The sequence below is a fragment of the Vulpes vulpes genome, chromosome 1, assembly GCF_048418805.1.
Source record: "Vulpes vulpes isolate BD-2025 chromosome 1, VulVul3, whole genome shotgun sequence".
Classification (NCBI taxonomy): domain Eukaryota; kingdom Metazoa; phylum Chordata; class Mammalia; order Carnivora; family Canidae; genus Vulpes; species Vulpes vulpes.
In genome coordinates, this window is record NC_132780.1 from 17,357,892 (window position 1) to 17,382,238 (window position 24,347).

Here is a 24,347-nt window from a genome sequence, read left to right on the forward strand (position 1 = left end):
TTCTTCTTCTTCTTCTTCTTCTACTTCTAATTCTTCTTCTTCTTCTTTTTAGTAATCTCTATACCCAATGTGGGGCTCGAATTCATGACCCAGAGATCATAAGTTGCATGCTCCTCCCACTGAGTCAGTCAGGCATCCCAACACCTCGTAGTAAATTTTTTTTAATTAATTAATTTATTTGAGAGAGAGAGAGTGTGTGTGCTTGCAAATTGGGGTAGGGAGCAAAAGGAGAGGGAGAGAGAGTTATAAGCAGATTTTGCGCTGAGCACAGAGTCTGGTACAGGGCTCCATCTCAGGACCCTGAGATCATGACCTGAGCTGAAATCAAGAGCCAGCTGCTCAACTGAGCCACCCAGAAGTCCCAAAGCTTATATATTTTTAATCAATATTTTAATTCTGAAAAAAATATTTTAATTCTGCATATCATTGATGAGTGATCAGAAAATGCATTTTTAAAAAGATTTTATTTATTTATTCATGAGAGACACAGAGAGAGAGAGAGGCAGGGACATAGGCAGAGGGAGAAGCAGGCTCCCCGGGGGGAGGTCCATGCAGGACTTGATCCCAGGACCACAGGATCATACCCTGAGCCAAAGGCAGATGCTCAATGGCTGAGTCACCCAGGCATCCCAGAAAATGCATTTTAAAAAAGATAACATTTATAATAGTAACAAAACTAGCATTAAGGAAGTAAAATAACAAAAGGAAGACCTGTCTGAAGGAGTCCTACATCTTTTTTGAAAAAAATTTAAACTAATAGATCCCTGTTTTTGTGGACAAGAAGACTTGAATTCACAAACAAGTAAATTCTTCCCAAGTTGATCTATAGATTCAATGTAATTCCAGTAAAAATACCAACAGGGGTGTTTATTGGGAACTTGACAAACTGATTCTAATGTTTAAATAGAAGAACAAAAGGCTGAGAATAGCCAAGACACTATTAGAGAAAATTAAGGAAGGGATCCTGCTCTATCAGATATCAGTACTTGGTCTTGAATCTACAGATCGGTTGCCTTGCCTCTAGAGATAGTTCTGGCTCAGACAGTTAAATTGACCACTGGAATAGAATAGAGGCCACAGACAGAGGCCCACACGTGTACTGAATTTTGATGTATGACAGAGTGGTGTGGCAGATCAGCAGAGGGGCAAGAGAAAGGTTATTCCATACACGAAGGAGGAACATATATAGGTCAACGCTGCACCCTACACAAAAATCAACTCCAAGTAGATTAAGTCTTTACATGTCCAAAGGAATACATAAAACTTTTAGTAGAAATTATACTTGAGGGATGTACCTGGGGGCTCAGTGGTTGAGCATCTGCCTTTGGCTCAGATTGTGATCCCAGAGTCCTGGGATCGAGTCCTGCATCAGGCTCCCCGAAAGGAACCTGCTTCTCCCTCTACCTATATCTCTGCCTCTCTCTGTGTGTGTCTCTCATGAATAAATAAATAAATAAATAAATAAATAAATAAATAAATAAATTCATGAGACACAGAGAAAAAGGGAGGCAGAGGTATAGGCAGAGGGACAAGGAGGCTTTATGCAGGGAGCCTGATGTGGGACTCAATCCTGGGCCCCCAGGATCATGCCCTGAGCCAAAGACAGATGTTCAACCTCTGACCCACCCAGGCATCCCAAATAAATAAAATCTTAAAAAAAAAAAAAACTACACTTGAATATCCCTCTAATCTTAGAATAAGAAAGGTTTTCTTAAATGAAACCCAAAAGTCACTAAACAAAAAAGAGGAGATTGGGGAATATGGTTATATTACAATTAAGAACGTACATTCATCAAAGATCACCTTTAAAAAGTAAAGGCAAATTACTGAGAAAAGTTATTTATAGTGTGTATGACCAAGAAAAAAATTAGTATGAAGATGCATAAGCTCTCCAATAAATTCAGTAAGAAAGTCAAACACCTAGGCTCCTGGGTGGCTCAGTTGGTTAAGCATCTGCTTGGGTCATGATCCCCAGGGTCTTGGGATCGAGTCCCAGAATCCCATGTCAGGTTCCCTGCTCAGTGGGGAATCTGCTTCTCCTTCTGCCTCTGCCCCTCCCCCCTGCTCATGTGCTCTCACTCACTCTCTCTCTCTCTCTCACGTAAATAAATAAAATCTAAGAAAGAAAGAAAGAAAGAAAGAGAGAGAGAGAGAGAGAGAGGAAGGGAGGGAGGAAGGAAGGAAGGAAGGAAGGAAGGAAGGAAGGAAGAAAGAAAGAAAGAAAGAAAGAAAGAAAGAAAGAAAGAAAGAAAGAAAAAAGTCAAACACCCAATAGGAAAATGGGCTGCAGATAGGACCAGGCACTTTAGAGAGGAGGTGTTCATATGCCAATGAAGACAGAGATTTTCATCCTCACTGGAACGAATGAAGTGCAGATCAATACCATAGTTATATAGTGAGATAACAAAAAATTCCGAAAATCAAGTGCTGCAGATATTATAGATCAACAGGATCTGATAGGCACAGATGGGTATATAAATGGATGCATTCATTTGCTTTGGAAACCCATTTGTCATGATCTTGTAAATTGGAACATTCACATACCCCTGACCTAGTAATCAAATTCTTAAATAATGCCGAAGAAAAATTCTTGCATGTGAATGCAATGAGATATGAACAGAAACATCTGGAGCAACTCAAATGTCCACCCACAGGAACTTAGGCAATAGACATAATCATAAAATGAAACAGGCAACTGTAACTTCATGCAACATGGATGCATCTCCGAGACGTCACTAGTAGTGGTGAGTCTGCAAAGCTAGTCCAAGAGGAGTAAACAGAGTGTGACAGCCTTTGCAGGTTCAGAAGCAATTAAACTGAATAGCAGATATTTCAGGCATATATATGTGGGATAAGGCTAGCAAATGAAGATTCAGAGCAATGGTTAAAGGGATATGTCACAGAGCAACACGAGCAGATATAAGTTATGGTCAGTGTTTGAGGTGAGTGTTTGGTGGGTTCACAGTTGCTTATCATATTGCAAATAAAACGAGTAAGTACAAGTGAACAATGCTTGTTCCCATGAAAAGAGCTTGGCCATGAATAAAGTATTTTGGATAACTCCATTTAGGGCAACATGGGCTCAATTTTATAGAAGGGCAGGGGCACCTGGATGGCTCAGTGGTTGAGCGGCTGCCTTCAGCTTCGGTTGTGATGCTAGGGTCCTGGGATCGAGTCCTGCAAGGGGCTCCCTGCAGGGAGCCTGCTTCTCCCTCTGCCTGTGTCTCTCCCTCTCTCTCTGTGTGTCTCTCATGAATAAATAAATAAAATCTTTACAAATAAATAAATAAACATCAGACCAAGAAACGTGACTCGATTCTCTAAGCGACGGGCAACGGCTGGAAAGCAATCGATTTTGGGAGAGGCTCTGTCAGGCTGTGTCTAGCAAAGAGGTGAGGTGGGCTCAGTGATCAGTAGGAGTGGAACAAGAGTTGACCAGAGGGTTACTGGGTCTGAGAGATGAAGGGGAAGAACAGAAGAGAAGTCAATCCCCAGCTCTCTGCCCAGGTGGCCAGACTGGAGCAGGGGTGGGGAAATGCAGAGGAGCTCCATCTGGACTCTGAATGGACAAACCTAGCCCCCATCCCCCCCCCCCCCCATGCGAAAGAAGACACCAGCATCACTCACCCAGGCAACGGTACCCATGACAGGATCTTCATCATCTATGCCGTCTCCACTCCCAGATGTCTGCTTCCTGCGGGCTTTCATTCTAAAGGGAGAAACCAGCACCCTGTAGCCAGGGTGGCTCAGGTACACATGGGCAGGCTGCCCGCTCCCTGGTGAAATGGCACCCAAACCCCGGAACCAGCCTCAGACCTTCCTGATGTGCAAGTAAGCACTCCAATCCCCTGGATGAGTGGATATTTGGCCAGACCAAATGTCCATCACTAAAGAACTCTCTCATACGTAAAAACTTGGGCCCCGGTGGTCATTGCAGTGTTATTCGTGATAGCCAAAAAGTAGAAACAACCCAAATGTCTACCAACACATGAGTGACCAATACAATGTGCTCCATCCATGTGATGGGATGGTATATGGAAATAAAAATGGAACAGGATACTGATGCATGCCACAACGTGCATGAACCCTGAAAACATCATGCTAAGTGGAAGAGGTCAGTCACAAAGCACCATGTGTTGTAGGAGTCCACCTATACAGAGTGTCTGGAATGAGCAAATGTAGAGAGACAAAAGAGATTGCCTAGGGCTGGGGGGGGGGGCAGGATGAAAATTAGGGAGTGGAGGGTTTCTTTCATTTGTTTCTTTTTCTTTTGGGGCTGATGAGTCCTATAATTGGGGTAATGCGTGCACAACTCTGAATGCACTAAAAGCCATTGAACTGTACGCTGTAAATGTGCGGGAATTACATCTCAATGAAATTGTTACATCCCGCACCCCCACCCCAACCCCCAAAAAAGACCCCCTCTGGATCTACTCTACTCAACCCTGCATTTCTGGGATTAAGAGACCTCTCTCTGCACTCCCTGTAGTTCCCCAACATAGACTTACATGCAAAAGAAGGAGAGGCACAGACATAGGAACAGCAGAGCAGTGGCACCAGCACCTCCAAGAGCTGCAGGCACGGCTCCTGCCAGGAATACCGATTTCCCTGCAGAGAAGAGGTGTGAAACTCACTACCAGCACTCAGTCTCTTGCCTTCCTACCTCCTCGCGGAACGTGCTGCAGGGACTGCTTGGGCCCCAGAGATGGGAGACCATAACTCACCAATCACCTTCTGTCCAGGCCCCCGCCTCAGTTTCAGGCTTCCTTTTTTCTAGGATCCGGACTCCCTCCTCCCACACCTCTGCCCCCCAGAGCACCCAGACCTGGCAGCAGCAGGACAGCGGCGCTCTGTTTCCCGTACATATTCCAGGCCTCGCAGCTGAGTCTGAGGCCAGAGCCCAGCGGCCCACGGAGGCTCAGGGAGCTGTTGGCCCAGGGCCCCTCAGCGCTGGAGGTGACGGTCAAGGAGGCATTGCTGTGGTTCCGCTCCAGCAGCCCCTCCCCCAGCCGCCAGCGCAGGGTGGGGGCCGGGCGCGCGTTGGAGGAGCAGGTGCACTGCAGTGCCTCGCCCTCCCAGGAACAGGAGGGGCTGAGCGGCCGCGGGGGGTCTGGGGGGAGGGAAGAGAAGGGGTCAGCGGTGCCCCTGCTCCCCAGGTCCCGGTATCCTGCCCCCAGGGGTCCCCTCACTCACAGACCACAGAGAGGTGCAGGGAGACGTGCTGGGAGCCCAGCGAGTTCTGAGCTCGGCAGGTGAAGTCTCCTTCCTCTGCAGTCCCTACTTGAGGCAGGTCCAGGATGGGACTTCTGTAGATGGGGGTGGCATTCAGGGCGGGGGACCCCTGGAACCAGCTCAGCTCCGCAGGGGGGTTGCTGTCAGCAGCACAGAGCAGTTGCAGAGCCCAGCTCTCCTGGATGAGAATGGATGAGGTGTTTTCCAGAATCTTCAGGGCTTTGGAAGAGAGATGAAGAGAGGGAGAGGGAGAGACAGGGCATCAGCTGTAGGAGGCTCTCGGTCTCCATCCCTCCCTCCTTCTCAGGATCCCATTGCATCTCCCTTTCCTTCCTTGACCCACTGAGTTGATTCCATCAGGGCTGAAAAGCTGAGCTTTATCACCCAAAAGAGGTTGACCTCAAGTATCTGGGCCTCATATATTCAGGGGAGACTCAGTGTCCCACTAGGACATGCCTGGACTGTCCGGTGGCTTCATTCAGTGAACACAGCAGGAAATAGGGGTGGAGGGGTAGGAAGAGCGCCAGAGCAATGCCATTGGTAAAGTGAAATGGGCTTTGAATTGTGTGTTTGTGCATGCTTGCACATGACAGTAGAGGTGCATGGACCCATGGGATGTGGAGGAGGGAGGGTGCTGATTTTTAACCTTGCTTTCCCCATATCTGATCCCATTCAATCTATGATCCCTACCCTCTTGCTGGGAGCTGACTCCCTACCCCCACGTCAGGGCCAGGTCCCAGCCCCCCAAGGAGACAGATTATTTCCTACCTGCAACATCACTGAAGAAGATGCTCATGGTGAGGTTCTGGGGAGCGTCTAGGATGGAAAGATATGGCCCTGCTTCAGATGTGAAGATTGGAATGGAAGTAGACCCAGCACCCAGGGAGGGGTTGGGGAACACAGGGAAGGTGGGGATGACTGTCCCTGTTGACTCTTCACCTACCCTCCCAAAGGGTATTCACGAATTCACACAATCCCCACTGCCCTGAGGGATCCAGGCATCCCTCCAGCACTCACAGGACACATTGAGCCTGATGGTTCTCTCCACGGTGCTCTGAGCTCCTGGCAGGGACACCCGACAGGTGAGGTTGCTGCCATGGTCCTGCAGCCTCGGGGTGAGGGTCAGCACTGAGGAGGACAAGGTCTGGGGGTCCAGCCGCTGGTCCAGAGCACCCCCTACCCAGGAGAAGGTGAGAGGTCTTCCCCCTTCGCAGAATCCCGGCAGACTGCAGGTCAGGTTTTGGGGGAAGCCAGACTTCAGGGGCTCCAGAAAGTGGATGTCCGGTTTCTGTGTCAGGGCTGAGGAGGAGAGAGGGAGGTGCCTGGGCCCTGGGCTAGTGGGGACTCAGAGTGTGACCCTGAGAGGGACCAGGGCCTCAGGGCACAAGCTGACCCCAGGCCTGCATGTCTCTTCCCACCATCCTAACCCCCAGACCTGGAGCAGGGAATGTTCCAGTGTCCTGTTCCTGTTCTAAGATGGGAGTTTCCAGGTCCCAGAGCCCTCTCCTAAGGCCACTGCCATACCTGCCACCTTCAGGGTCAGCTTCTTATCTCTGTAAGTATATCCCTCGTTCTCTCTCTCCATTCGGAATTGGTAGACTCCCTGGTCGCTTGTCCTGGCCTCTCTGATTCTCAGGGAGCAGTTGTTGTCTGGGGGGTTCCCGATGAGGTGGAATCGGTCCTGGGTCTCTGTCTTCACCTTTATCCTTCGGTTATTTGTAGCCACAGGCAGGGAATTGTATATGTTGTCCCCATCCCGGAACCAGTACATATATAGGATCGCAGAGGAATACCACCAGCTCCAGCGGTAGGAGAAAGAGCAGGGCACGTCTGCACACAGACCCTCCTGCACTGTTACTGATTCCTGCACTCGGAGCTCATACTCTGCATCCTCCTGCAGGGACCCTGGGGGGACACAGAGGCTTGGCGGTGGGTCCAGCCCACTCCCACCTGTGCCCAACTCCCCTCCCTTGGCCCACTTACCCCCCCACAGCAGGGGCAGCAGCAGCAGGGGTAGCATGTCTGCAGCCACCAGGGCAGGAACGTGGGTGTAGATCCCTCTGTCAGGGAAGGAAATGCCCTGAAGGAGGGGGTGAGGCCGAGGAAGCCCCAACAGGAAGCAGTGTGTGACAGAGCTGTGGTCACCATGGATGGGGAACTTGGGCAACAGGAGCCATGGTGGGTGGTGAGGTGGGGGCTGAGAAATTATTATGTCTCACCTCTGCATCTGACACAGCAGGTTAAAATACCGAGGCCCCTGGAGGCTGGCATGCTTGTCCAGATGTAAGTCTGGACAGTGATTGCCTTCCAAATGATGTTTAAATCAAGAGTAAGTTCAGCAAAGGGCCAGAGACGCTAGAAAAGAGAAACAGGGAGTATGCAGGCAGCCTCAACTCCTTCCCCCAGCTCTTTCTCTTCCCAGTTCCCCATCAGTCTCTGTGTCCAGTCCAGGGGCTGCTTCGGGGAATGCCAGGCAAGGGCAGTAGGTCTTGGCTCTTCATCATGTCCTATAGTCCCTTAGACATGTACCAAACCTGTAGCCCTCTGAGCCTCAGCTCCAGGATTTCATCTAGACCCACTGCAACCACATGCAGCAGATCTGCTGAGCCACGGCTCTATAAAGAATTTTTTTAAAGATTTTATTTATTTATTCATGAGAGACACAAAGAGAGACACAGCCAGAGGGAGAAGCAGGCTCCCTGCGGAGGAGCCTGATGCAGGACTCAATCCCAGGACTCCAGGATCATGCCCTGAGCCAAAGGCAGACGCTCAACCACTGAGCCACCCAGGCGTCCCTGATAAAGAATTTGATGAGCCAACTAGGAAGTAAGCAGGACTCAAGCAACCAGAGGAAAATCTGCAACAGTTGCAATATTCCACAAATCAGCTGGCTGGGGAAACAAATGAATAACCCAGAACCTGAGAAACATGGCCTCTGGAATGACTTATCTGAGGCTGTGAAGGATTTCTAGGCTGTGCAGGGAACGGATCTGGAAAAGAAAAGAAGAGTATAGCCAGAGTGAGAGGTGAATGTCCTCTCTCTGCAGAGGAGAGGCAAAGAGAGAGCAGCTCCCCTTGTTTGATGGCCACAGGAGTGGGACCAGACACAGAGAGCCAGGAGAATGAGGTGGGTCATCAGGGAGCAGGATCTGGAATTTATTAAAGAGTGAGAAAAGGCAATTTGGCAGCTGCATACTGACATTCTGGATGCCCATCAGATGTTTAAAGATCTGGCCATGATGATCCATGACCAAGATGACCCAATTGGCAGCATGCATAGAAAAGCCAATGTGGAAAGCTCAAGGTGCTTGCAGACAGAGCCACTGGTCAGTTACAGCAAGCTGCTTTACTATCAGAAAAAAAAAAAAAATCTCACAAGAACATCTGTATTCTGGTGCTTCTCCTGTTTGTGATTACCGTAATCTTGGTACTTATCTGGCAAATTTGAGGCAATTGCCTCAGAGCTAGCTTTTGCAGAGCTGTTTTCAGAGGCCAGTGCTAATTGGAGTCTTGCCAGAACAAACATCACAGGAAGAGAGCACAGGAAGAGAGCCCACGTTCAGACTCGGGACTCGGGACTCATCCCTGGACTCCAGGATCACACCCTGGGCCAAAGGCAGTGCTAAACCGCTGAGTCACCCAGGCTGCCCAGGAAGCTTTTTATTTCCATTTAGCTGTGAGTTTTATGATGAAAGTGCTTGAAATCAATGCTTAATAATTTTTATCTCTTGAGATTTAATCGGCCAAGGACCAATCATGAAAAATGAAGCCATACTATGTGTTTCAGCAGAGGGAATTCATCATGAAGGATTTGTTATCCAGATGTTGGGAGGTGAATGGAGCCCTGCCTAGAAATCTTGGACCACTTTAAGTACCCAGCTTGAGGGTTTTGTTTGTTTGTTTGTTTGTTTGTTTGTTTGTTTTTAGTCTTTTTAAAGATTTTTTAAATTGAAATACTTTTGATATATAACATTAGTTTTTGGGACACCTGGGTGGCTCAGAGTTTGAGTGTCTGCCTTTGGCTCAGAACATGATCCCAGGGTCTGGGAATCAAGTCCTGCATCGGGTTCCCTGTGAGGAGCCTGCTTCTCCCTCTGCCTATGTCTCTGCCTCCCTCTTTCTGTGTCTCTCATGAATGAATAAATAAAATATTAAAAACATTAAAATATTAAAAAACATTAGTTTTGAGTGTACAACACAGTGATTCAATATTTGTATATATTGGAAAATGATCACCACACTAAGTCTAGTCAACATCCATCACCATACATAGTTAAACATTTTTTCTTGTGATGAGAACTTTTAAGATCTACTCCTTTAGCAACTTTCAAATATACAATACAGCATTATTAATTATGGTCACTATGCTGTGCATTATATCCCCAGGACTTATTTTACAGCTGGGAATTTGTACTCCTCCCCCAAGTTTTATTTATTTGTATTTTTAGTAATTTCTACACCCAACATGGGGCTTGAACTCATGACCCCAAGATCAAGAAGAGTTACCTGTTCTTCCGACTGAGCCAGCCAGGTGCCCTGCAAGTTTCTACTTTATGACCTCCTTTATCCATTCTGCCCACCCCTGGCCTGCAGCCAACAATGTGTTCTTTGTATCTATAAGTTTTGTTTTGTTTTTTGTTTTTTGTTTTTTAGATTTCACTTATAAATGAGATCACATAGTATTTGTCTTTCTCTGTCTGACTTATTTCACTTAGCATACTCCCCAGGAGGTCCATCTGTGTTGTCACAAATGGCAGGATTTCCTTATTTTTATGGCTGAAGGATATTCCATCGTGTACGTATAAACTGCATCTTCTTTATCCATTCATCTACGGATAGACACTTAAGTTGTTTCCAGTCTTGGCTACTTTAAATAATGCTGCAGTGAACACAAGGGTTCATATATCTTTTTGACTTAGTTCTTTCATTTCCTTCAGATATATACCAGAAGTGGTATTACTAGATCATATGGTAGTTCTATTTTTAATTTCTTGAGGAACTTCCATACTGCACTAATTTACACCCCTGGGATCCAGCCCTGCATTGAGCTCCTTGCTCAGCAGGGAGTCTGCTTCTCCCTCTCCCTCTGCCTCTCCTCTGGCTTGTGCTCTCACTATCTCACTCTCTCTCTCAAGTAGGTGAATAAAATCTTTTTTTTTAATTAAAAATAAAAGATGCCATACGGTGGCCTGGATGCCTCAGACCGTTGGGCAGCTGGCTTTTGATTCTGGCTCAGGTCATGATCTCATGAATAAATTAAAAAAATAAAATAAAATCATTTAAAAAACCCAATATTGTATTAATGTCAAGTGAATCTAAATTAATATGCAGAATCAGAGCAATATAATTACCCAATCCCCCGGGTGATTTTTTGTGGAACTTGATAACCTCATTATAAAATTTATATTGAAGGGGTGCCTAGCTGGCTCAGGGTAGAGCATGAGACTCTTGATCTCAGGGTTGTGAGGTTAAGCCCCACATTAGGTGCAGAGATTACTTAAAAATTTTTAAAATCAGGGATGCCTGGGTGGCTCAGAGGTTGAGCATCTGCCTTTGGCTCAGGGCATGATCCCGAATTTATTTATTCATGAGAGACACACAGAGAGAGAGGCAGAGACAAAGGCAGAGGGAGAATCTGGCTCCCCAAGGGGAGCCCGATGCAGGACTTGATCCCATGACCCTGGGATCACGCCCTGAGCCAAAGGCAGATGCTCAACCTCTGAACCACCCAGGTGTCCCAAAAACTTTTAAAAATCTTTTAAAAATTTATATTGAGGTAGAAATTTCCAAGTGTACCCAGGGCACTTATGAAGAACAACCTGCAAGGAGGGAATCTGGAAGATATCAGGATATGTTACAATGTTATAGAAAATAAGATGGTGTTGTACTGACACAGGGATAGACCAATAGACCCATAGAGCAAAATAGGGAAGCTAGAAGTAGTCCCTAACCACAGGAAACTCCTGTATAACAGAGGAGGAGATACAAAGAAGTGACAAAAAGATAGACTTTTCAATACTGTATGTGGGTAACTGGGGATCTAAATGCAGTCAAATGAAATTGGATCCCTAGCTCATATCATGCCCCAAACCAAGTGCTGATGGATGGAAGACTTAATTGTTTTATGAGAGATGGAACAACAGCAGTAATAAATCACCAGCCACTAAGTGAGAGAAGAAATTTACAATGCATATAACCATCACTGTCTGTAATATAAGAATTTCTACAAATTCATAAGAATAAGAAAATACAGACAGAAATGGGCTCCCATGAGCAGGTGCCTCATAAAAGTTAGCATACAATTAGCCAATAAATGAATGAAAAGCTACTCTACCTCATTAGCAACCGGAATTAAGATACTACCACAAGAGGACACTCATTGTACTCATACATGCTCCTCACTGGTAAATATTAAAGTATCTGAAAACACCAAATGTTGGGGCATCTGGGTGGCTCAGTTGGTTAAGCATCTGACTTTGGCTCAGGTCGTGATCTCAGGGTCCTGGGATTGAGCCCCACATCAGGATCTGAGCTCAGTAGAAAGTCTCCTTCTCCCTCTCCCTCTGCCTCTCTCCCCACTCGTTCTCTCTCAAATAAATAAATAAATAAGTAAATAAATAAATAAATAAGAATCTTTTTTAAAAAATGAAAATACCAAGTGTTAGTGAAAGTGTGGAGTAACGGTTGTTGGCAATATAAGTTGATATAAATCCTTTACGGGAAAATAGCATCTGCTAATAAACTGAGGAAGTGCTGAACCATGACCCGGCATTCCACCTGTAGAGTTATGTTCTAGAGCCATGCTGTCCAATACGGCAGCCTGTCACCATATGTGGATTGACCACTTGAAAGGTAGCTATAAGGATGTGTGCTGTAAATGGCTCTACAATGTGCCATAAGGGTGAGGCACACCACTTCTGAAGGCTTAGTACAAGAAAAATGAATGTAAACAATCTATTCTGGTATTCTGAGACCAAATCCAATGTAGAGGTGGGGAAGAGTTTCCCCCCACCACGACTAACAAGCAGTTCTCAGACACCAGCACAGTGTCCGAGAATTCACTTCTGCTCAATTCTGACTTTCTCCCTGGAGATAGCATCAGATCCCATAGGTTAAGGGTTCGGTCCTACAAGCCTCCTTCCTATCCCCACAGTCCCCTTCATATGTCAGTTGCAAATCCAGGTTGTTACCTGTACTTCTCACCAACTGGCTACAGATCAGAAGTTCCCAGGAACTCATCCTCAGATTTGATTAATTTGCTAGAGTGGCTCACAGAACCCAGAGAAACATTTAACTTGCTGGATTACTCCCTTATTATAAGAAGATATACCTCAGGTACAGCCAGACAGAAGAAATGCACAAGGCAAGGTATGGAGAGAAGACGCGCAGCTTCCATGTTCTCTCCAGGCATGGCACTCTCCTGCACCTGCATGGATTCACCAACATGGCAGTTCTCTGAACTCAGTCCTCTTGGGTTTTGGGGTTTTTTTTAATATTTTTTTAAATTTTTTTTATTTATTTATGATAGTCACAGAGAGAGAGAGAGAGGCAGAGACACAGGCAGAGAAAGAAGCAGGCTCCATGCACCGGGAGCCCGACGTGGGATTCGATCCCGGGTCTCCAGGATGGTGCCCTGGGCCAAAGGCAGGCGCCAAACCGCTGCACCACCCAGGGATCCCAGGTTTTGGGGTTTTTTAAAAAAGACTTCATTTATTTATCTTTTAAGTAACAAAGAGAGAGCATAGAGGGAGAGGGACAAGCCGACTCCCAGCTGAGCAGAGAGCCCAATGTGGGGCTCCATCCCAGCATCCCAGGATCATAACCTGAGCTGAAGGCAGGCACTTAACCGATTGAGCCACCCAAGTGCCCCATAGGTTTTTTTTTTATTTTTTTTCCCCCATAGGTTTTTAAAAAAGATTTTATTTCTTATTTGAGTGGAGGGAGGAGCGGGGGGGGGGGGGCGGGAGGGGGAATGAGACTCTGAAGCAGAATCTGCTTGATCCCAGGGCCATGAGATCATGACCTGAGCAGAAACCAAGAGCCAGAGGCTCAACTGGCTGAGCCATCCAGGCACTCCCTGCTTACAGATGTTTAAAATAATTGTGAAATTATCTAAGTGTAAAAAAAAAGTAACTAAGTGTATCCAAATGTATCAGTTATATAAAACAGTACTGAGACCACTTCTATTTTACCATCTGCTTTCTGAGGATTAACTATGCTGGAAACAAAGTCTTCTAAATTTTGTTTCCTTTCTTTTTGTTTTTTAAGATTTTATTTATTTATTCATGAGAGACACAGAGAGAGAGGCAGAGACATAGGCAGAGGGAGAAGCAGGTTTCCTGCAGGGAGCCCAATGCAGGACAGATCCCAGGACCCTGGGATTATGTCCTGAGCCAAAGGCAGACACTCAACCGCTCAGCCACCGGCATCCCTAAAATTTGTTTCTTAATAAATAGAATAGGAAGATCAACTCAAAACCAAGTCAGAAACAAGCTACAAGATGCAATGAATAAACTTAAAAATAAGCTGAAAGCACTTAAGACATGGCTTCCCCAAAGAGAGAAGATAGAAAATAAAATCCTGAAATATATGTCACATTTCTCATTAAGACCCATTAAAAGAGTCCCTGGGTGGCTCAGCTGGTTAAGCATCTGCTTCGGCTCAGGTCATGATCCCAGTATCCTGGGATGCAGTCTCACTTGGAGCTCTGTGTCCAGCTGTCATTGAACCCCACATCAGGCTCCACACTGAGTGGGGAGTCTGCTTGTCCCTCTCCCTCTACCCCTCCCCCTGCTCATTCTCTGTCTCTCTCACACAAAGAAATAAAATAAAGTCTTTTAAAAAATAAATGTTCTATTTTGGTAAAGTAAACATAACACAAAAATCACCATTTTAGCTATTTTGATCATTTTAAAGTATACATTTCAATGGTATTAAGTACATTCACCCTGTTGTGCAACCATCACCATCATCCATTTCCAGAACTTTTCATCTTTCCAAATCGAAACTCTGTAAACAATGAACATAACTCTGTATTTCCTTTCCTCCTAGCCCCTGACAACCATTATTCTACTTTCTTTTTCTATGACTTTGCTCCATGTACCTCATCTAAGTAGAATCATACAGCATTTATTATTGTGTGTCTGGCTTATTTCCCTTATCATAGTATCCTCAAGGTTCACCCATGCTATAGCCTGTATTAGAATTTCCTTCCTTTTCACAATTGAATAATATTCCATTGTGTGTATACACCACATTTTGTTTATCCATTTATCCACTGATGGATACTTGGGTTGCTTCCAGCTTTTGTTGTTGAGAATGAAGTTGCTATGAACATGGGTGCACAAAGATCTGTTGGAGTCCCTGCTTTCTGTTCATTTGGAGGTCTACCTAAAAGAGGAACCACTGGATGTGGTGAAATTAGGAGTTTCAAACATGAACATGAGGGTGGGAAAGTGAATTCGTTTGGGTATTCTTTTTTTTTTTTTAATCTTTTTTTTTTAATTTTTTTTTTTTAAATTTATGACAGTCACAGAGAGAGAGAGAGAGAGGCAGAGACACAGGCAGAGGGAGAAGCAGGCTCCATGCATCGGGAGCCCGATGTGGGATTCGATCCCGGGTCTCCAGGATCGCGCCCTGGGCCAAAGGCAGGCGCCAAACCGCTGCGCCACCCAGGGATCCCTCGTTTGGGTATTCTGGAGAACTCTTGAATACTATCCTCTGTAGCTGACTATATGCCAAATCATGACGAAGCCATTCCATATCTACCATGAAGAAAAGTGCTGGTCCTTCTTATTTTCATTGAAAAATCATATTGGGGCACCTGGGTGGCTCAGTCAGTTAAGCATCTGTCTTTGGCTCAGGTCATGATCCCGAGGTCCTGGGATCGAGGCCCACATCTGGCTCTCTGCTCAGTGGGGAGTCTGCTTCTCCTTCTGCCTCTGCTACTCCCCCTGCTTGTGCTCTCTCTCTCACTCTCTATCTCACAAATAAATATATAAAATCTTTTAAAAAAAGAAAAGAAAATTCATATCAAAATCGTAAGTAAAAGCCCCAAACTGGAAACAAATACAGTCATTGTATTTTAGAATAAACAACTGGAAGGATGTTCACAATGTTCACACATGGAATACTAATTAAAAGCAAAAACAAGACTTACAAATGGGTGACAGACACATGGAAAAGTGCTCAACATTGCTCAGCATCAAGGAAATACAAATCAGAACCACAGTGAGATACCACCTCACACTCTCACACTGCTGGTGGGAAAGCAAGCTGGTGCAGCCACTCTGGAGAACAGTATGGAGGCTCCTCAAAAAGTTGAAAATAGAGCTACCCTACAGCCCAACAATTGCACTACTGGGTACTACTTAAGCCAAAGATACAAATGTAGTGATTTGAAGGGGCACTTGCACCCCAATGTTTATAGCAGCAATGTCCACAATAGTCAAACTAGGGAAAGATCCCAGATATCCATCAACGGATGAATGGATAAAAAAGAAGTGGTATATCTATACAATGGAATACTACTCAGCCACCAAAAAGTAAAATCTTGCCATTTGCAATGACATAGATGGAACTAGGGGATCTTATGCTTAGGGAAATAAGTCAATTAGAGAAAGACAATTATCATATGATCTCACTCACATGTGGGTTTTAAGAAACAAAACAGAGGATCATAGAGGAAGGAAGGGAAAAATAAATAAGACAAAATCAGAGAGGGAGACAAACCGTAAAAGACTTTTAAATCATAGGAAAAAACAGGGTTGCTGGAGTGGAAGGGAGTGGGGGGATGGAGTAACTGGGTAGTGTAATGAGCACTGGGTGTTATATAAGACTGATGAATCATTGACCTCTACCTCTGAATAGTACACTATATGTTAATTCATTGGATTTAAAAAAGTAAAAGCAAAAACATACTGAAACCAAAAATGAATTTTTGATACATGTAACAACATGGATAAATCTGAAAAATGTAAAACTGGAAGAAAGAAGTCAGACCCTAAAGAACATATAACATTTGAGGCCACTTACACAGTGCACAAACCTGACAGTACAGATCTGTATTAAAAAGAAAGAGGGAGTCGGTACTTCTGTGACCATGTTGATTTGAAGGAGCCCAAAAGAAAGCCCAATACTTTCAGCATGGCATTCAAGGTTCCAAGTTTCTTTCTTTCTTTCTTTCTTTCTTTCTTTCTTTCTTTCTTTCTTTCTTTCTTTCTTTCTTTCTTTCATATTTTACTTATTTATTTAACAGAAAAAGAGCACAAGTAGGGGGAGAGGCAGGCAGAAGGAGTGGGAGAAGGGAGCCTGACAAGGGGATTGATCCCAGGACCCTGAGATCATGATCTGAACCAAAGGCAGACACTTAACCGACTGAGCCTCCCAGGTCCTTCGAGTCTCCAAAATTTCTGACCTTGCCTTCTCTCCCGCCATGATCATGTCCATCGTGCTGCTGGTTCTTCCTGCCAAGTTATAGGTATAAGAGCGCTTCCTCTCATCTGCCAGCCTGTCTCCATCCTTGGCACATCTCTACTGGAGCTGCCTGCCACTGCCCATCTCTCCTGTCTCAATGGTAGGTCCTGACCACCGAGCCACCCAGAGATCCCCTGTATGTTGCATTTTTGGATTTTTTTTTTTTTTATTTATGATAGTCATCACAGAGAGAGAGAGAGAGGCAGAGACATAGGCAGAGGGAGAAGCAGGCTCCATGCAGGGAGCCTGATGTGGGATTCGATCCTGGGTCTCCAGGATCGCGCCCTGGGCCAAAGGCAGGAGCTAAACCGCTGCGCCACCCAGGGATCACTGTATGTTGCATTTTTAATAAAGCTTTCATTTGTAATTAAATGTGAGGGTTTATAGCGATTACTGGGAGGTAGGCGTCTTTCATCCGGGAAAGAAAAGCTGTACTCCTGACTTACCGTGTACTGATGTCTACACTGAGAGGGAGGTTTGGGAGACCAGAAACACAGGGGTTAAGCAGATAACTTCTGGGTCGTGGGAAGTAAGTCCCCAACTCCCTTGGCAGGGGCAGGGCTGGGTATGGAGAGGGGGAGGGGCGAGAGGGGTGGGGTGGGCAGTACTGGAAAGGGGAAGCAGGTTAAACAGATGGAGTCTGGCATAGGCAGAAACAAGGGGGCGTCAGTGGGGGTGTGTATTAGTCGGCTTTTTATTTCCTGTATCTTAAAAACCTTGCTGTCCGGGGAGAGACCACCCCTCCCAGGATCAGCCAGTTCTTCAAGATGGCAAAGTGCTCTGCCAGGAGCACATCTTTCACATCAAACCAACCAATCCCCAGCCAGGGTCCCACAAATACCCCTTTTCTCTCTGTCTCTAACTTACACACTAGACCACCATCTCTCCTGCCCTAAATCACCCAGGACAGGGGCCAGACAACTAGAACCACCCCTATGGGCCAAAGTCCCCCAGAATCACTCAAACTAGCTGATCCTGAACAACTCTCCAGGCCTTGCCTTTCCCACAGAAACCCCTGGAAAGGCTCCTGCAAGGCTTCCCCTGCACCTGCTTCTGCCTCCCATCCAGAACGTGGTGCTTACAGATCCCCTGTGGCCCTGCGCGGCCTGGCACACCACATTTCCTTGGGAAACATAAGTAGTAACTTCTGATGGTGTTGGCCTGGGCATGTCATCACTCATTCACTTCCCCAAATTAAACCCCCAGGGGTACAACTGAGAAGGTTTTGGTTGAGAGGTTCCAAAGAGAAGCTGGCTATGACATCCCCATATCTGCCCCCTGGGCTCCAGGTCACTCCCGTCTTGAGAAGAAGGAAGCCTCTGTCAGTCCCTCCGCCTCACTCTCTGGGGCCTCCACACCTGCAGAACTGACATAGGTCTCCAATCAGAGCCACTCCAACTGACATAGGTCTCCAATCAGCCGCCACTTTAATTCCAACTCCAACAGGTGGGCGGGGGGGGGGGGGGGGGACAGCTCAGCCCCGCCTGGAGTGCAGGGACCCATCAGCAGACTTCCCTGGAGAGGGACAGGCCCAAGCACCTGCTGAGGAGGAAGCCAGCCCCCATGAGGGCCCCTCTGATCAGGGTGAGGACCAGGGCCAGGAGCTCTCCTGTTCTTCAATCACACAGTTGCAGGAAGAGGGGCTTCCTGAAGAAGGGGGTACAGAGGATGAAGTTCTGTCCCCAAGCCCCAGGCCCTTCCACACTCCAAACACCTGACCAAGCTGTCCACCCCCTGAACCTTATTACAACTTTGCACAGAGAGGCTGAAGGAAATGTGCTGGAAGCCCAGTGGGTGCTGAGCCTGGCAGGTGAATTCCCCTTCATCTTCAAACCCTACATGGGGCAGCTCCAGGACCCCTGGTGCTGAGGATTGGGAGGGGCTCAGGGCTTTTCCTTCCCAGGACCAACTCAGCATGGCAGGGCGGCTGCTGTCAGCACTGCAGACCAGAGGCAGGTATTGGCCCTTCAAGACAGGCAATGACAAGTGGTTGGTCAGGGTCTTCAGGACTGGGTAAGAGATTTACCACTTTGAGGGTGGAACTGAGAGATCTGTCTCTTTCTCATCTTCCCACAGAGCCAGCAGTGAAAAGACAGGTCATGTGACAAGAGCTAAAAGGGTAGGCAAATCATGCCTGAAGGGGCAATGACCCTGGTGGTTGAGTCAGGCCACCAGAAGGAAGGGGGCTGGGACACCTGGGTGGCTCAGTGGTTGAGTGTCTGCCTTTGTGACTCAGATATTGATTACTGGGTCCTGGGATTGAGTCCCACATCAGGCTCCCCACAGGGAGCCTCCTTCTCCCTCTGCCTATGTCTCAGCCTCTCTCTCTGTCTCTTATGAATAAATAAATAAAATCTTTAAAAAAAAAAAAAAGAAGGAAGAGGGCTGCACTGAGGTGGGGAGGGTGAGTGGTGGGTGGGCAGCTCTGGCAGAGATGTATCCAGAATGGAGACAGGCTGACAGATGAGGAGAAGTGCTCTTGTACCTATAATTTGGCAGGGAGGACTGGGAGCACAAAAGACATGATCAGGGTGGGAGAGAAGGCAGGATCAGAAATTTTGGAGCTTTGAGTGCCAGGCTCAGGGCATTGGGCTTTGCCCTGAAGTTACTGGGAAGCAGCAGGGGATATGAATAGGGAAAATGCAGAATCATGCTGGGTCTAGAAAGATCATGCTGGGCCAAGTGGGGACCTGTGCCAGAGAGGGTAAACAGGAGGTAAGGAGGCTGAGGAGGAGGCTGAGGCAATGGTCCAGGGTCCAGGATAAGATTGGAGCTGGGTCTGGGGCCAAAGGCAAGAAAAGAAATGATTTGGGAAACGAAGTTCTAGAGACTCACTGACTCATGGAGTGCAGCTGGTGAGAAGAGGAGTTATCTAGCCTCCTGTCCAGACCATCCCCTAAAGATAAGTAGCAGAAGCAGGGACAGTTGAGAGGCATGAGCAAGAGACAGCTACCTGTGCAGATCTGTGGCCGAATAGAAAGTTGTGGAAGACACAGGAGAGGGATGGGGCCACAGGTGAAGACTTGGGACAGGATGAGGAGGCCCAGCAAAGTGGGTGTCCAGGGTGGGGCTACAGGGAATGGGAAAGATCAGTGATGAAGGAGGGCAGATGGAAATTCAAGCGCAGGGAGCAGAACCCGGAGCAGTCAAAATCAGAGACAGAACAAGGTGGAAGGGTGGCTGCCAGGGGCTGGGGAGTCAGTGCGTGATGGGCACGGAGTTTCGGTTCTGCAAGATGGAGAGAGCTCTGCAGACCCATTGCACAACACTGTGAAAGCCCTCCACACCGCTGAGCTCTAGCCTTAAACATGGTGAAGACAGTAAGTGTTATGTTGTATCTGTCTTATTACAATTAAACAAACTCTAAAGCTAATGAAAAAAGGAAGGAGGTCAAAAGGTACCAACTTCCAGTTATAAAATCAGTAAGTCACGGAATGTAACGGGCAGCGCAGTGACTACAGTTAATCGCGCTGTGTTGTATATTTGAAAGTTGCTAAGGGGGTAGATCTTAGATGTTCTCATCACAAGAAAAAAAACTTTGTAACTGTGGTGAGGGGTGTTAAGTAGACTTATTGTGATGATCCGTTTTGCAATACACACAAATACCAAAACATGTTGTACACCTGAAACCAATACACTGGTATGTGTCGATTAGAACTCAATTAAAATAAAACATACATAACACACACAGGCTAGAGCAAAGAAGCAGCAGCAGCCAGAAGCAATCCTGGGTGCACCTGGGAGACACCGGTGAGGTGGGTAGCGGCAGGTACAGACCCCGGGGGCTGAGGAGGGAGGGAGGGTTTCATCCCCAAGCCCTGAGCCCTGTGCTGGCAGACCCTGCTCCCATCACAGTCCCAGGGAATAAGAGTGTCTTTCCTACCTGTGTAGTTTCCCTGAAAAAATGTGGGTGGTCATCAATTGTGGAGCGTCTGAGAACGAAAGATGTGATGAGGGGCAGGGTGGGCTTTTGCCCTTTACAGGAGCTCCTTAAGTGAAGGGATGGGGCTTTCCAGCTTCCCCCAATCTCCTTCAGAAAAAAGATTCCAGGACTGACCTCTCCTTCCCCCACTGCCCTGAGGGATCCAGGCATCCCTCCAGCACTCATAGGACACATTGAGCCTGATGGTTCTCTCCACGGTGCTCTGAGCTCCTGGCAGGGACACCCGACAGGTGAGGTTGCTGCCATGGTCCTGCAGCCTCGGGGTGAGGGTCAGCACTGAGGAGGACAGGGTCTGGGGGTCCAGCCGCTGGTCCAGAGCACCCCCTACCCAGGAGAAGGTGAGAGGTCTTCCCCCTTCGCAGAATCCCGGCAGACTGCAGGTCAGGTTTTGGGGGAAGCCAGACTTCAGGGGCTCCAGAAAGTGGATGTCCGGTTTCTGTGTCAGGGATGAGGAGGAGAGAGGAGGGGCCTGGGCCCTGGGCTAGTGGGGACCCTAGCCTCAGAGTGTGACCCTGAGAGGGACCAGGGCCTCAGGGCACCAGCTGACCCCAGGCCCGCATGTCTCTTCCCACCATCCTAACCCCCAGACCTGGAGCAGTGTCCAGTGTCCTGTTCCTGTTCTAAGATGGGAGTTTCCAGGTCCCAGAGCCCTCTCCTAAGGCCACTGCCATACCTGCCACCTTCAGCGTCAGCTTCTTATCTCTGTAAGTATATCTCACGTTCTCTCTCTCCACTCGGAATTGGTAGACTCCCTGGTCACTTGGTCACTTGTCCTGGCCTCTCTGATTCTCAGGGAGCAGTTGCTGTCTGGGGGGTTCCCGATGAGGTAGAATCAGTCCTGGGTCTCTGTCTTCACCTTTATCCTTCAGTTATTTGTAGCCACAGGCTGGGAATTGTATATGTTGTCCCCATCCCGGAACCAGTACATATATGGGATCCCAGGGGAATACCACCAGCTCCAGGGGTAGGAGAAAGAGCAGGGCACGTCTGCACACAGACCCTCCTGCACTGTTACTGATTCCTGCACTCGGAGCTCATACTCTGCATCCTCCTGAAGGGATCTTGGGGGGACACAGAGGCTCGGCGGTGGGTCCAGCCCACTCCCACCTTTGCCCAACCCCCCTCCCTTGGCCCACTTACCCCCCACAGCAGGGGCAGCAGCAGCAGGGGTAGCATGTCTGCAGCCACCAGGGCAGGAACGTGGGTGTAGATCCCTCTGTCAGGGAAGGAAATGCCCTGAAGGAGGGGGTGAGGCCGAGGAAGCCCCAACAGGAAGCAGTGTGTGACAGAGCTGTGGTCACCATGGATGGGGAACTTGGGCAACAGGAGCCATGGTAGGGGGGTGAGGTGAGGGCTAAATCATCCCATCTCGCCTCTCTGTCATTTGCAGGTGGAGCCTGTGATCTACTGAGATGGTGAGAGGCTTGTCTAGGGGGATAAGGCCCCAGAACTGCAGTCCTTTCTCATACACCTTAGGTTTTCTTTTCTTTTCTTTTGTTTTCTTATTTATTTTGGGGGGTGGCACAAGCAGACGGAGGGGCTGAGAGAGAGAGAGAAGCAGACTCCCCAGTGAGTGGGGAGATGGAGGTGGGGTTCTATCCCAGGAACCCGGGATCATGACCTGAGCTGAAGACAAATGCTTAATGGACTGAGCCACTCAGGCACCCCTCCTCATGCACCATGTTTGCACAGGGAAGAGAACACTACCTGACCAGCTCCCTGGCATCAGAGCCTCTGGGCGCTGGAAGAGATCAGAAGCAAATGCATTATCACATGATGGAGCTCTAAGGAGAGGCTCCCAGGCTGAGGGGCCAGGTGGCAGGGTCTGCCCCTCTGTCAGAAGGTAAGTTCTCAGGGACAATTACATCAGGTAAACGTGACTTGGTCCACAGTAGTTACAAGAGATGTGGTTCCCACCAGTGACCCTGGGGCCTCCTGACCCCATGGGTTTGGGTCCCCCTTCCCACCACTGTGCTCATGCCATGCAGCTTCAGACTCTGGCCTTGGTGTTGACGCAGGATTAACCTGAGAGCGGGGCACTTGGAAAGTAGTAGTGACCGGGCTTAGGACAGTGTCTGGCACTGAGCATTAATTCATCCAAATGATGTTTCCTGGACACCTTGCATGTGCCAGGCCCTATTTTAAGGCTAGAGATACAGCAAAGGGTCAGTTCTGAGGATGGAAAATAGGAGTCAGAAACTAGTTAGAATATAAACAGTTAATAAAAAAATTAAAATGCACTATCTCTTAAAGAGTGATATATTTTAAGGGGGGGGGAAAAACCCAAACAGTAAAACAGAAGAGGAATCTTTGAAGACTGCTGAAACTAAAAAAAAAAAAAAAAAAAAAAATTGTACCTTCTCACAGAGAAGGTGACATCTGAGTGAAGACACAGAAGAAGCGAGAAAGAGCCTGTGGGCATCCACAATAAAGGAACCGGTTATGAAGGAAGAGTGCACACAGAAGTCCTATGTGGGAATAGATGTGGTGTGTTGACAGACAGCTGGATGACAGCGTAGCAGAGTGAGCCATGGGGAATATGGGAAGGAGACCAGGTCTGGGAGGTACCTCAGGTCAGTTTCTGAAGAGCTCTGGAGGCTACTGTAAGAATTTGACTTCTACTCCAGGTGTATTAGTCAAGGTTCTCCAGAACCCAGAGGATCACATCCTCTGCATAGACACAGAAATCTATTGTAAGGAATTGGCTCCTGTGATTACGGAGGTTGACAAGTCCCAAGATATGCAGTTGGCAAGCTGGTGACCCAAGACATCTGAGGGTGAGTTTCAGTCTGGAGACCAGCTGGCTTGAGACACAGGAAGAGCTGACATTTCAGTTCAAGTCCAAAGGCACAGAAAAACTGATTCCTAGCTCAAAGGCAGTGAAGCAGGAAGAGTTCCCCTTACCGGTGGAAGGGTCAACCCTTCTCTTCTATGCAGGCCTTCAACTGATTGGATCAGGATGACTACACTGGGAAGGACAATCTGCTTTACTCAATCTACTGATTTAAATCATTGGCCATTGGTGATTTAATAATTTCCAGCCCCTCTGGGCTCTCTGGAGGTCAAAGGAGCAGGACTGAAAGTCCCAACATTTCACTCAAAGGTTGATTTCCTTAAAAACCAGCCCCCATCCCCAAAAGCTATCCCAAAGTCGCTTTATTAACATAAAAAAACACACCTTTATTGCTTTCATCACTTAGTAAATTCCAAGGGGGTTTTATTTTTTATTTTTTATTTTTTAATTTTTTTTTAAATTTTTTATTTATTTATGATAGTCACAGAGAGATAGAGAGAGAGGCAGAGACACAGGCAGAGGGAGAAGCAGGCTCCATGCACCGGGAGCCCGACGTGGGATTCGATCCCGGGTCTCCAGGATCGCGCCCTGGGCCAAAGGCAGGCGCCAAACCGCTGCGCCACCCAGGGATCCCCAAGGGGGTTTTAGGAGCTCTGTGCCAGAAGCATGACTGGGAGGACCAAATATACATATTTCTTATTATAAATCACAAGTGCGGAGGGATGGCAGTACAGGACTTGAACTGAAAAGGAACAGGGTGTGATTTGCTATTCCCTGACCCCTTGCTTGCTGGATGGAGCCCAGACTCCTCCAGGGCTGTTGTGGTGCCCGGGTTGTGAGATGGGAGCGCCAGGGTCTGAGTGGACATGGTGGATTGGTGGAAAGCTGATGGCTCGCAGTATT

The 24,347-nt window shown here is 47.4% G+C and overlaps 1 protein-coding gene and 2 pseudogenes across 5 annotated transcripts in view; 1 reads left to right on the forward strand and 2 right to left on the reverse strand.

The window, feature by feature from the left end:
* Positions 1-7,921, reverse strand: part of SIGLEC5 (sialic acid binding Ig like lectin 5) — a 20,354-nt gene extending 12,433 nt beyond the window's left edge. For 3 of the 5 annotated variants that reach the window (XM_072757962.1, XM_072757973.1, XM_072757947.1), the window contains exons 1-7: positions 6,757-7,273; positions 6,250-6,531; positions 6,001-6,048; positions 5,194-5,451; positions 4,826-5,110; positions 4,509-4,608; positions 3,628-3,709 (exon numbers count right to left, since the gene is read on the reverse strand). In XM_072757962.1, the coding sequence (XP_072614063.1) occupies positions 3,628-3,709; positions 4,509-4,608; positions 4,826-5,110; positions 5,194-5,451; positions 6,001-6,048; positions 6,250-6,531; positions 6,757-7,252 (1,551 nt within the window). In that variant the 5' untranslated portion in view covers positions 7,253-7,273. Of the gene's footprint in view, positions 1-3,627; positions 3,710-4,508; positions 4,609-4,825; positions 5,111-5,193; positions 5,452-6,000; positions 6,049-6,249; positions 6,532-6,756; positions 7,330-7,451 lie in introns of those variants that run through there. The other 2 variants (XM_072757953.1, XM_026014212.2) reach the window with 2 other exon arrangements.
* On the forward strand, positions 7,610-18,082 carry LOC140597756 (syntaxin-12 pseudogene; annotated as a pseudogene).
* A 127-nt stretch (positions 18,083-18,209) lies between these two features.
* On the reverse strand, positions 18,210-21,826 carry LOC140597759 (sialic acid-binding Ig-like lectin 14; annotated as a pseudogene).
* Positions 21,827-24,347: the final 2,521 nt, after the last annotated feature.